This window comes from Ornithorhynchus anatinus, chromosome 8 (genome assembly GCF_004115215.2).
Source record: "Ornithorhynchus anatinus isolate Pmale09 chromosome 8, mOrnAna1.pri.v4, whole genome shotgun sequence".
Lineage (NCBI taxonomy): Eukaryota > Metazoa > Chordata > Mammalia > Monotremata > Ornithorhynchidae > Ornithorhynchus > Ornithorhynchus anatinus.
This window is the reverse complement of record NC_041735.1, coordinates 7,268,873-7,281,305: the sequence shown is the minus strand read 5'-3', so window position 1 is coordinate 7,281,305 and position 12,433 is coordinate 7,268,873. Positions and strand designations below refer to the sequence as shown.

Here is a 12,433-nt window from a genome sequence, read left to right as displayed (position 1 = left end):
AAGCAGCATGGGGTAGATCATGGGCCTGGGAGTCAGAGGCCGTGGATTCTTGGCTCTGCCACTTACCTGCTGCGTGTTCACGGACAGATCACTTCCTTGGGCCTCATTTCCCTCATCTGCAAAATGGGGATTCAATACCTGTTCTCCTTCCTATTTAGATTGTGAGCCCCAGCTGGGACCTGAACATCCCTTAGCAAATAGCACAATTATTAACTGGGCTTTGGGGAGAGACAGAGAGAGAGAGAGAGAGAGCCTGTAATTTAAGTAGAGGTGGTAGTTGTCATAATCTCTGTAGTAATAGCAGAAGCAGGACTCCTCACTGGACTGTAAGCTTGTTGTGGGCAGGGAATGGGTCTGTTTATGTTTATATTGTACTCTCCCAACTGCTTAGTACCGTGCTCTGCACACAGTAAGCACTCAATAAATAGGATTGAACTGATGAATGAACGATTGACCCAAATCTCTCTGTTTCATCTGAATGAGAGGCCCTTTGGTCTTATCCCGGCTCCATCCCTTGTCTGCTGTGTGTACCTGGGCAAGTCACTTCTCTCTGTCTCAGTTCTCTCTATAAAATGGGGATGAAAACTTTGAGCCCTCTGTGGGACGGGGATTGTGTCGATCCTAATTATCTCGTATCTACCCCAGAGCTTAAAACAGTGCCTGGCATATAGAAAGCACTTAAAAATGCCATTGTCATTATTATTATTATTATCTGGGGCGAGTGTATCAACGGACCTGTGACAGGGTGAGGCAGGGACCTAACCGGCCCCTCAATCCTAGGGAACAGTGAAAATAGACAGAGCTCCGGGGAAGCAGGTGGCCCAAGTCAGGGGCGAGTGTCCTCCCCTTCCCACCTCCCTGCAGTGTGATTTAGCCTCCTCTTTGAAAGGTGACATCTTTGCCCTTTTCTGGTGAGCTTTCTCTCTCCAAGGACGATGATGGTGCCCCGATCCTCCGTCCAGGTTGTGTGACTGGAAACCAAACGCTCCGTCTCCCACCTCTGACTCTTGGTTCACACTGCTCCCCCAGCCTGGAACCCCGTCCTCTTCAAACCCAGAACCCTCCGGCTCCCCCTCATCTTCAAAGCCCTTCTAAAATCCAACCCCCACCGGGAAGCCTTCTGTGTTTCACCCACACCTGTGATTAGTCTTTCCAACCCAACTCATGCCATTGAGAGGATGTGGGTTCTATTCCTGGCTCTGCCGATCGCCCGCTCTGTGACCTGGAGCAAGTCGCTTAACTTCTCTGTGCCTTAGTTGCCTCATCTGTAAAATGGGGATCTGGTTCCTTCCTATCTGGACTGTGAGCTTCAAGTGGGATGCCTCCAAACCTGATTAACTGACATCTTTCCCGACTCTTGGAACTCCTTGAAAACTATAATTTCTCCCTGGTGTTAAATCAATTAGCGGTAGTAAGTGAGATGTGGAGGCAGGAAAGTTAACGCTTCCAGGCTGTGGGGGGACCGCTCAGAACTTTATTGCATCAGTGGCCTGCTCAACCTACCCTGGCAGCTTAAGAGAGTATCTAATTTACTGGGTCTCACCAAGAAGGCACTTGGGCCCTGGAGAAAATAGAGCCCATTCGGTCAACCAGCCAGTCAGCATCCATCCTTGCCGTTAAGGCTCAGCTGGAAGTCAGTTTGATGATCTCAGCGGCCTGGGAATGAAACCCCCAAATCCCCTCCTGCCTCCCCCATAAGTGGTCTCCCTCCCTCTAGTCAGAAAAGCTTTGGGAGGGTTGACACCTCAGCAGATGGGAAATGTTGAGTTTCTCCCATGTTCCTCCTCCCCTTCCTCCTTCCCCGCAGGGAGACAGGAATTAGGAATCGAGATGTGAAACGGCCCATAAGTTGGTGTGGAAGGGTTATAAGCCGCCCCTTCCGGCCCTGAGGCCTGGTCAAGACCCCTCCCTTGGCTGCCCCCACCCCTTTCCTATCTCTGGCTGGTCCCTTCAACCTCTCTGGGGCTCCCCTTTTCCTCAGCTCCCCCTCCCATCACCCTGACTCGCTCCCTTTCCTCTACCTCCCCGCCCCCCGCCCGACAATACTTGTGTATATAAGTACATATCTATAATTCTGTTTATTTTATTGCCTGTTTACTTGTTTTGATGTGTATATATAATTCTGTTTATACTGATGCCTGTTTACTTGTTTTGATGTCTGTCTCCCCCTTCTAGACTGTAAACCCGGTGTGGGCAGGGATTGTTTCTCTTTATTGCTGAATTGTAATAATAATAATAATAATAATGTTGGTATTTGTTAAGCGCTTACTATGTGCAGAGCACTGTTCTAAGCGCTGGGGTAGACACAGGGGAACCAGATTGTCCCACGTGGGGCTCACAGTCTTAATCCCCATTTTACAGATGAGGTAACTGAGGCACAGAGAAGTTAAGTGACTTGCCCACAGTCACACAGCTGACAAGTGGCAGAGCTGGGATTCGAACCCATGACCTCTGACTCCAAAGCCCGTGCTCTTTCCACTGAGCCACGCTGCTTCACCCATTGTACTTTTCAAGTGCTTAGTACAGTGCTGTGCACACAGTAAGCGCTCAATAAATACGATTGAATGAATGAATGAACCCTCTCCCCCGCTGGGGTGAGGTAAGGACAGCTTTATGATCATCCCGGCGTTGTCAGTTCCTTGTCCCACGTTCTTGGGCCGGGGATTTTCTGGAAGTAATCAATAACTCAGCAGTGCTTGAGGCGGGGACCTTCAGGCCAGTGTCGTCCCCCTCCCTGCCCCCGTCCTGGCTGGAAAGAAGGGTCTGCCTCTGGCGCCTGTGCCCCTCTGGCCGCACTCCTCTTTGTTTGCCGGACTCCCAGCTGCACAGTCTGACTTCACAGCCGCCGTGGCAGAAAAACAATCTGAATGCCGATTCCAGCCATGCCCGCTCTTACCAAGAATCAGGACTGGAGTCTCTCGGGTCCCCCTGCCCCCCGAGTTTATGGCTTCTTCCCATCTTCCCCCTTCCCTCTTCCTCTTTTCCCCTCCTCTCCTTCCCTCTTCCTCTTTCCCCTCCTCTCTTTCCTCCCCATACCCCCCCCCCCCCCCGCCTGCTTCTCACTTCTGCTCCTCATCCTCCTGCTCTCCCTCCCTTCCCCTTGTGTCCCTCCCCCTTTCTCCCCCCTCATGAGCCCTTCAGAGCCGGAGCTCCAGGCCCTCTGGGATTTTTCCTTTGTGAGGAAGGAACACGTCCCTCTGGTCCCCTGGTTGGGGGGGGGGGGTGGGGGAATGGGTAGAGGGAGCGGTGGGAGGGAGGGAGGGAGTGTGTTCAGCCAGTCCTTGGGACCACCGCTCTGCCACATACCTTCCCTGGCCTGGCCCGGCCCTTTGGCCTGGTCTGAGGTCATCTGGAAAACATTGTGTAACCTACGTGTCCCTGTGGAGGCTCAGGCAGAGCCTGCCCTCCTGGCCCTCCCTCCTTCTCTGAGCCTGCCAGCGCTGATATCAATGGCTTGGACAGACAGGCCACCACCTCCGCCTCCTCCGGGCCTGGGCTTCCGGCTCTGCCAGCTGGACTGTCCCTCTCCTCTCCTCCCTCCTCCTTCCCCTCCACCGCCTGCCCGACCAGGACAGTAAAGCTGTTCTGTCTTCTCTTCCCCCGGCCAGTGGAAATGTGTCGCCACGTTGCAAGCTGCTGGCCTGATGGTTGAGAACTGGACTCGGGGGTTGGGGCCCGTGGATTTTGTTCCTGAGTCCTCAGGCCTCAGTTTTCCCATATTGTTTAATAGGGAAATATTCCCCTTCCTCATAAGCATGTTGGGAAGATGCTTGAGATGAGGAGCAGCATGGTCTAGTGGAAAGAGCCCAGGCTGGACGTCAGAGGGACTGGGTTCTAATCCTGCTCCACCATTCATTCATTCATTCAGTCATATTTACTGAGCACTTACGTGTACAAAGCTCTGCACCACTTGTCTGCTCTATAAATATGGGTGAGTCACTTAACTTTTCTTTGCTTCAGTTCCCTCATCTGTAAAATGGGATTCAACACCCCTTCTTCCTACTTAGGCGGTGAACCCCATGTGGGACCTGATTATCTTGTATCTACCCTAGCTCTTAGTGCAGTGTTTAGTATATAATAAGCCCTTTTTATGGTATTTGCTAAGCGCTTACTATATATATAGTGTTCTAAGTACTGGGGTAGATACAAGTTAAGTCCGAAACAGTCCCTGTACTGCATGGGACTCACCGTCTAAGTAGGAGACAGAATGGATATCCCCATTTTACAGTCGAATAAACTGAGGGACAGAGAAGCTAAGTGACTTGCCCAAGGTCACAGAGTAAGCATTAGGCAGAGGAAGGGACTCCCAGGCCCATGCCCTCTCCACTAGGCCACACTGCTTCTGACAAATATCACCATTATTATTGAAGATAATATTGACGATGATAATGAGGAGGAGTTCCCTTTATTCAGTTGCCCTCGCCCCACAGCACCTATGTATAGATCTATATTTATTTACATTAACGTCTGCCTCCCCCCTAGACTTCAAGCTCCTTGTGGGCAGGGAATATGTCTGTTGATTGTTATATTGTACTCTCCCAAGCGTTCTGCACACAGTAAGTGCTCAATAAATACGATTGACTTACCGACTGACTGAGGATACGTGGGAATCGGGCTCCACTGACAGTTTGGGTGGCCAACAACCCTGACTTTGAAATCCAGATTGACCACGCTCACCCCAGCCGCCAGCTCCCACCAGTAACACCAACTCTCTTTCCCCTCTCGCTGCAGATTCTGTTTTCCAACATCGAAGATATCCTGGAGGTCCACAAAGAGTTCTTGGCTGCCCTGGAGTGTTGTTTACAACCAGAACCTCAGTCTCACCATGAACTTGGAAATGTTTTCTTAAAGTTTGTGAGTACAATGACTCCCCTGCTATCGTCCAAGGCAGTTTCCTCTCACGTGTGTCCGTCTCGGGCTCCCCACCTCCCCAGCTTGGTCCATTGGCCGTGAGGCCGGCTCCCCTTACCGCAGAGGCTTGGTAGCCCTGCTGGGATGACCGTGTCGTGCCCAGAAGGATTGTGTGGGGTGGGAAGGCCTCTGTGGATGGGCTGGAACAATGAACGGGGCTCCTCACAACCACCCAGACGTGGATGTATTTTTAGAAATCCTTCCTCCGGGGTAGAGAGCTTGTTCTATTCTCTGGGAAGACTGACTTCCTGGTGTGCCCAAAGGCTCCATGTCTCTCCCCAAAATAGATTAAAGAGTGGACTTTTAACCAGGTCTTTAACAACCAATTAATTGTTTATGGTACTAGTGAGCACTCACTCTGGGTCAAACACTGTTCTGAGCGCTGGGGTAGATACCAGTTAATCAGGTTGGACACAGTCTAACATGGAGCTCACAGCAGGGTATCTCTGCTCTGAATTAAGTGCTCTCGGGAGAGGCTTAGTGAACATTAGCTTCTACCCCTTCCTCATCGATCCCTCAGTTAAGTAGAATGGGAATAGTCAGTCACTGTAATAATTGAGCTCTGATTGTGTGCAGAGCACTTTACTAAACAAGTGGGAGAGTACAATAGAGTAGGTAGACACGATCCTTGCTTTCAAGGTTCTTACAGTCTAGTGGGGAATCACATAAGCTCACTGTGGGCAGGGAATATGTCTGCTTATTGTTGTACTCTCCCAATCACTTAGTACAGTGCTCTGCACGCAGTAAGCGCTCAATGAATACGATTGATTGAACATGAAAATAAATTACAGACAGGGGAAGTGGTGGAGTAAGAGGAGATGTACCTAAATGCAGTGTGGGTTGGGCGAGCAATGAGGGGCTTAGGGAGTACAGACCCAAGTTCAGAGGCAAAACAGAAGAGAGGGGGTTGAGAGGTTAATCAGTGTAGGGTACCACCTGATTCATTCAGACTGAGGTGTGAGGCCCCAAGCTTGGAAAGTCAAGGTGACTCATCAGCCGTAATAGTCACCCTGGGGATTTCTCTCGAGCCCCGGATTCTTTCCCAAACTGCTTGTCTCGCTAATGAGTCTAGGTTAATTGGTTAACCAGAACTGAAGCTCTTACTCTAACACATTATTTTGAAATTCCGGCCGTTTGATAAGACTCTTTGTGTGAGATTTCGGAAGCAGATTGATCTCAGCCTCTTCTAGGAATTCTTTCCGATTGTCTCTCCAAAGACAGCCCATAATAAGCACCTCTTCCTTCCTGCTCTGGAAGCCCGTCTGTCTCCAAGCGGATAAGGGATGTTTCTCTGGGCCTGGGTGGGCATTAACGAGGACCTTTAAAGAAAAAGTGTTTGTGAGGCTGTGCGGTATTGGAGGGGATGAACGTGGCAACACGAGCTCTTCTAAAGGGGATCTGGCAAGAGCACAACCAGTCGTCAGTCAGTTGATGCTATTTATTGAGTGCTTACTGTGTGCAAAGCACTGTACTAAGCACTTGGGAGAGGACAGTAAGTAGAGTTGGTAGATATGGGGCCTGACCTCTAGGAGTTTACAGTCCTAGTGGGATGGTCTTCCTGGTTGGAAAATCCATTGAGAAATAATACTCATTATCATCATCATCATCATCATGACAATAAAAAGAATAATAACAATATTTGTTAAGCACTTACTATGTGCAAAGCACTGCACTAAGCATTGGGGTAGAAACAAGATAATCCGGTCTCACATGAGGCTCACAGGGTAAATAGAAGGCACAGAGAAGTTAAATGATTTGCTCAAGGCCACCCAGCAGACAAGTGGTAGAACTGGGATTATAAAGGCAGAATAGTTTCGTGGATAGAGCATGGGCCTGGAAGTAGAACGTCCTGGATTCTTATCCCAGCTCTACCACGTGTCTGCTGTGTGACCTTGGGCAAGTCACTTCACTTCTCTGGGCCTCAGTACCCTCATCTGTAAAATAGGGATTAAGGGTGTGAGCCCCATGTGGGACAGGGACTGTGACAACCTGATTAACTTGTGCCTTCCCCAGCGCTTAGAACAGTTCTTGGCACCTAGTAAGCGATTAACAAGTACCATTATTAGAACCCTCTGCTCTTACCACTGGGCCATGGCGCTTCTCATGTCAGTGCAGTGTTGATTAGTAGAAAGAGCCTGGATCTGGGAGTTAGAAGATGTGAGCGCTTAACAAATACTATTATTAGTATTATTAGTATTATTATTTTCCCTTTGTGCCACCCTCCATAGTTTGCAGTACTTGGGGTGATAGAAGCTTTCCCCAAGGGACAGTGGAGAAAGGGCCTTTTTAAAGCTTGGGGAAACAGGCTATGCTCCCTGCTTCTGTCCTGTTTCCGGGGTTAATGTCAGCAGTGTCTCTGATCCCGATTCCAAATTCCACTTCCTTGACACCATCCAGGTGTAGCTCTTGTATCCTTGTGGTCCTGGTGGTCTCTGCCAAAGGAAAACATTCTACTGCCGGGGATAAACCTTCTAGGATCCAGTTTCTCCACATGCTACAACTGTAGAATGCTACAACACTTTAGCATTCTCTGTCTGTTTTCCATTCAGGCATTTCCTCCTTCCCACTATTTTCCCCAAGTTTTCAGTTGGGGAAACAGTTTCATGCTGACCGTAAACTCATTGTGGTCAGAGACTGTATCTGTTGTATTGTACCCTCCGAAGCGTTTAGTACAGTGCTCTGCACGCAGAAAGCACTGAAAAAATAACATTGATTGATTAATGTCGAAGCCTCCACGCTCAAGGGCTACCTCCTCCTCCTACAGCCTCCTCTTTTTTTTTTAACGGCATCTAAGTGCTTACAATATGCCAGGCACTCTACTAAGCACTGGGTTTATACCGGTTACTCAGGTTGGACATAGTCCTTATCCCACAGAGAGCTCAGTGTCTTAATCCCCATTTTATAGGTGAGGTAACTGAGGCCCAGAGAAGTGAAGTGACTTGTCCAAAGTCACACATCAGACACGTGGCAGAGCAGGGATTAGAACCCAGGTCCTTCGGACTCCCAGGCCTGTGCTCCGTCCAGTAGGCCACGCTACTTCTCTGTGGTCCAATTCATTCATGAATTGAGGGCTTACTTTGTGCAAAGCACTGTACTAAGTGCTTGGGAGAATACAATATAACGGTAAACAGACACATTCCCTGCCCACCACGAGCTTACAGTCTAGAGGAATTTACAAACTGAGCTGGGCAGTGTGACATCGAGAGATCACCTCACCCTCAGCACTTATGTACGTGATCTGCACTTTATTTACTTCTATTAACTGTCATCTGCCCCAGTAGACTGTAAGCTCCTTGTGGGCGGGGAACAAGCATAACGACGCTGTTGTCCTCTCCTAGGCGCTTAGTCCAGTGTGCTGCACACAGTAAGCGCTCAATAAATACCACTGATTTTTTTGATTGAGAGATGGGCTGAAAGACTCACTGTCAGTGGATGGCAGATTCCAGCCTGAGACTCCAGGGTCCTGCAACCTCTCCATTCTTTCCACCTGTGCTCTGTCCAGGGGATGACAGGCCGTTGCCCAGAATGGTGTCAGCGGGGTAGTACGGAGGCACCATCAGCTGACAGGAAGTTTCCCCGTGCGGTTTTAAGCAGGAAGTCTGGGAGTGAGGGTTCAGGAACTTAGTTCCCGGTCGGGAAGTCAGAGCCTCGGTCAAAAGTGCCTTCCTGATAACAGTAATCTTTGTGACATTTGCTAAGTGCTTACCGTGGGCCAAGCGCTGTGCTATGCATTGGTGTGGAGACAAAACAATCAGATCCGCCACGGTTTCTGTCCCAAAGGGGACTCGGGATCTGAACGGAGGGTGAAAAGGTATGATAATAACTATGGTATTTGTTGAACTCTTACTATGTGCCAAGCGCTGTACTAAATCCTGCGGGTAGGCACAAGTTTATCAGACCAAATACAGTCCCTGTCCCACATGGGGCTCACAATCTAAGTAGAAGGGAGAATAAGTATCGAATCCCTATTTTGCAGATGAGGGAACTGAGGCACAGAGAAGTGAAGTGCCTGTTTGTTGCAGGCAAACAGAGGAGCCGGAATTAGACCCCAGGACCTCTGACTTCCAGCCCCATACTTTTTCTCCTCAGCTATTCTGTTTCCCCAGCACTTAGTATAGTGGCTGCCACATAGTGCATAGGAAATACCATTAAAAACAAAAGAAATTCACTAGATTAATTGATCCATTAATTAACACCTGCTGTTCCCTTCCTTTTCTGGGACATTCTTCCTTCAGGTGGGGGCACCTGGAGGCCTCAGACTTTCTCTGGAGCAAACATCTGTAATTATGTAACTGCTCATTTCCTCCTGGAACCCCCCAACCCCTCCTCCTTTATGGGAGGAAATTAAACACTTCAGACGTTGAGCCATTTAAAGCATAGCTCTCATTTTTGTGGGGGTCCTTGTGCCTGAAAGACCAGCTGGAGACAGTTGATGAAAGAGCAGTGGAATGTGCATATAATTATTGCATCGAGTTCAGTTTGCAGCGGGGATGTTGTCAGCTGCTAAATATAACCTCCCCGAGTTTCCGAAGCACAAAGCGACAGTGGTCTGAGGGGGATGACATTTAATTTGCTACGAGGCAGTTTGGGGTGTGGAGGGGAGAGGATGTCGCCGTGTTTAATGACGGCTATTTGGAGAAACTCTTCTTTCCCCCCCTCCCCACTCAATTTCGTTGGCTCCCGAGCCCCCTTAGCTCCTGAGAGAGGGAGGAAGGGGAAGTGGCAGTGACAGGCTTGCAGATGTGTACCCGTGGCATCATATCCTTTGGTTAAGAAGCGGCTGCAGACGGAGCAGGAGGAAGGAGGCCTCTTGGCCCTGAGGTTGTTCAAGCAAGCTTGGAGTTCTCCAGTGAAGTACGGTGTTGTAGCGGCTAGAGCACGGTCCTGGGAATCAGGAGGTCAGGGGTTCTATTCCCGGCAGATGAGGGAACTGAGGCACAGAGAAGTGAAGTGACTTATCTGAAGTCACAGAGCAGGCAAACAGAGGAGCTGGAATTAGACCCCAGGACCTCTGACTTCCAGGCCCATACTTTTTCTCCTCAGCTATTCTGTTTCCCCAGCAAGGTCAAGGTCTGCTGTGACCTTGGGCAAGTCACTTCACTTCTCTAGGCCTCAATTACCTCAACTGGAAAATGGGGATCGAGACTGTGAGCCCCACGTGGGACAGGGACCGTGTCCAATCCCATTTGCTTGTATCCACCCCGGCGCTTAGTACGGTGCCTGGCACAAAGGAAGCACTTACGAATACCCCAATTATTAATATTATTATGATTATTTTCTCTCTGGTGCTGCCTAACCCTAGGGGAAGTAGCATTGGTGGCCAAAGTCACTGCTCCACCTCTCCATCAGTCAGGGGAGGATTCTGGAATAGAAGGGAATTCTCCCCCTCCCTTCCTTGGACAGGGGGTGTCTCAAACCTTCAAAGCCAAGGGCAAACATCTTCTGATATTCTACCTAGGGTGCTTTGTGATCTAGCCACAGGTTGTAAGCGACAGCAGGGTTTCCTGCTGTTTGATGTGGAGAACTTCCTGGCTCTAAGAGGGGGTTGGTGCTCGTCCGCAGCTGGAAAGCCAGATGCAGTGTGAGGAGTCCTGCAGTTTCTCACCTCCCACTTCCTAGGTGGTTTTATTATCCCGTTGCGAGACTCATCTCTTTCCTCAGACTTACTGACCCTGCCGGCGTGCACGCAGCTGTAACTGTCAGTATGTACCTTATTAGATTAAAATAGAAATTTGTAGTGAGATCCCTGATCCGGCCATTCCAGTGTCCGAATGCCGCTGATCGCCGACCAAGAGCACTCTGGGGATTGTTGGTCCATTCGGCAACTTCTCCTTGTCCGTCAGAGGAATAATAAGAATGATGTAAGTGATAATTGTGGTATTTGTTCAGCGCATATTACATGCTGTGCTAAGTGCTGGGGTAGATACTGTCAGATTAGACACAGTCCTTAGCCCTCACAACGACTTGTGAGGGGTTGTCTGGACCGTAAGCTAATTGCGGGCAGGAAATATGTCTGTTAGATTGTTATATTGTATTCTCCCAAGCGCTTAGTTCAGTGCTCTGCACCCAGTAAGCACTCAATCAGTATGATTGATGGACTGACTGAGGAAATTGAGGTACAGAGAAGTTAAGTGACCTGTCTGAGGTCACACAGCAGGTCTCTTGTATATCGGATGTCAAACACAGTGAGCCAGATCAATTCAGAGGCTCAGGAGAGCTTGGTCTGAATGATGTGTCCAGCTCAGATATTAGGTAATAATAATAATGTTAGTATTTGTTAAGTGCTTACTATGTGCAAAGCACTGTTGTAAGCGCTGGGGAGAATACAAGGTGATCAGGTTGTCCCACGTGGGGCTCACAGTCTTAATCCCCATTTTACAGATGAGGTAACTGAGGCCCAGAGAAGTTCAGTGACTTGCCCAAAGTCACACAGCTGACAAGCGGCGGAGTCGGGATTTGAACCCATGATCTCCGACTCCCCAGCCCATGCTCTTTCCACTGAGCCACGCTGCTTCTCTAGGTCATTAAGCTTCCCTGATTTATTCAGTTGGTCAGTGGTTTTTGAGAAGCAGCGTGGTCTAGTGGATAGAGCACAAGCCTGGGAATCTGAAAGAACTTGGTTTGAACCCCAGCTCTGCCACATTTCTGTATGACCTTGGGAAAGTCACTTCAGTTTTCTGTGCCTCAGTTACCTCAGTTGGGGATTCAGATGATGAGCGCCTTGTGGGACGTGGCTTGGGTCCAACCTGATTAGGTTGGATCTACCCCAGTGCTCAGTACAGCTCCTGGCACAGAGTAAGTGTTTAACAAATACCATTAAAAAAAAACAAAAAATGCTCATACATATCTTGGCTGTTCTCTTCTCAGCAGAGGAGAGTAAAGCTCAAGTTTTGGTGCCTTATCCGAATGCACATTCCTATCCTTCCTTCTCCCCTTTTGCCCACAACTAGGAGTACGCAATTGCTTCAGGGACCACACACACTTTAAGTCCAGATGGGGAAGAGCAGCTATTATTGAGCCGGAGCTGGTCCCCTTCATCTTTCCCTGCTCCTCGGTCCCGTTCCCTGACCTTCTCCTCATTTCCGTCCCTCTCTTGGACCGCCCGGCCTAGAGCGCCTGTTTTTCTCTTGCAGAAGGACAAGTTCTGCGTGTACGAGGAGTACTGCAGCAACCACGAGAAGGCCCTGAGGCTCCTGATGGAACTGAACAAGATTCCCACAGTGCGAGCTTTCCTCTTGGTAAGTAAGGCTGGACTTGCCCAGTTCCTGGCTGCTCCTGGAGACTTCTGCTCCCCCTCAATCAATCATTTGTATTTATTGAGTGCTTACCATGCGCTGAGCACTGTACTAAGCGCTTGGGAGAGTGCGAGATAATGGAGTTTGGTGGATACGTTCCCTGCCCACAAAGAGTTGACAGTCTAGAGTCCAATGTGGTAGTCAAAGGATTTGGTCAGGTAGGGTTTCATTTACTCCAGGGACCCCCATTTTAAAGGAGGGCTGAACTGACAAGTAATAAAATCGTG

At 49.3% G+C, this 12,433-nt stretch overlaps 1 protein-coding gene across 1 annotated transcript in view; it reads left to right on the top strand.

The window, feature by feature from the left end:
* The window catches only part of PREX1 (phosphatidylinositol-3,4,5-trisphosphate dependent Rac exchange factor 1), a gene marked incomplete at its 5' end in the record, with an annotated part of 189,410 nt that overhangs the window by 83,212 nt on the left and 93,765 nt on the right, over window positions 1–12,433 (top strand). Inside the window, 2 exons of the mRNA XM_039912880.1 lie at window positions 4,732–4,854; window positions 12,045–12,149. Of these exons, the coding sequence (XP_039768814.1) occupies window positions 4,732–4,854; window positions 12,045–12,149 (228 nt within the window). The remainder of the gene's footprint in view (window positions 1–4,731; window positions 4,855–12,044; window positions 12,150–12,433) is intronic.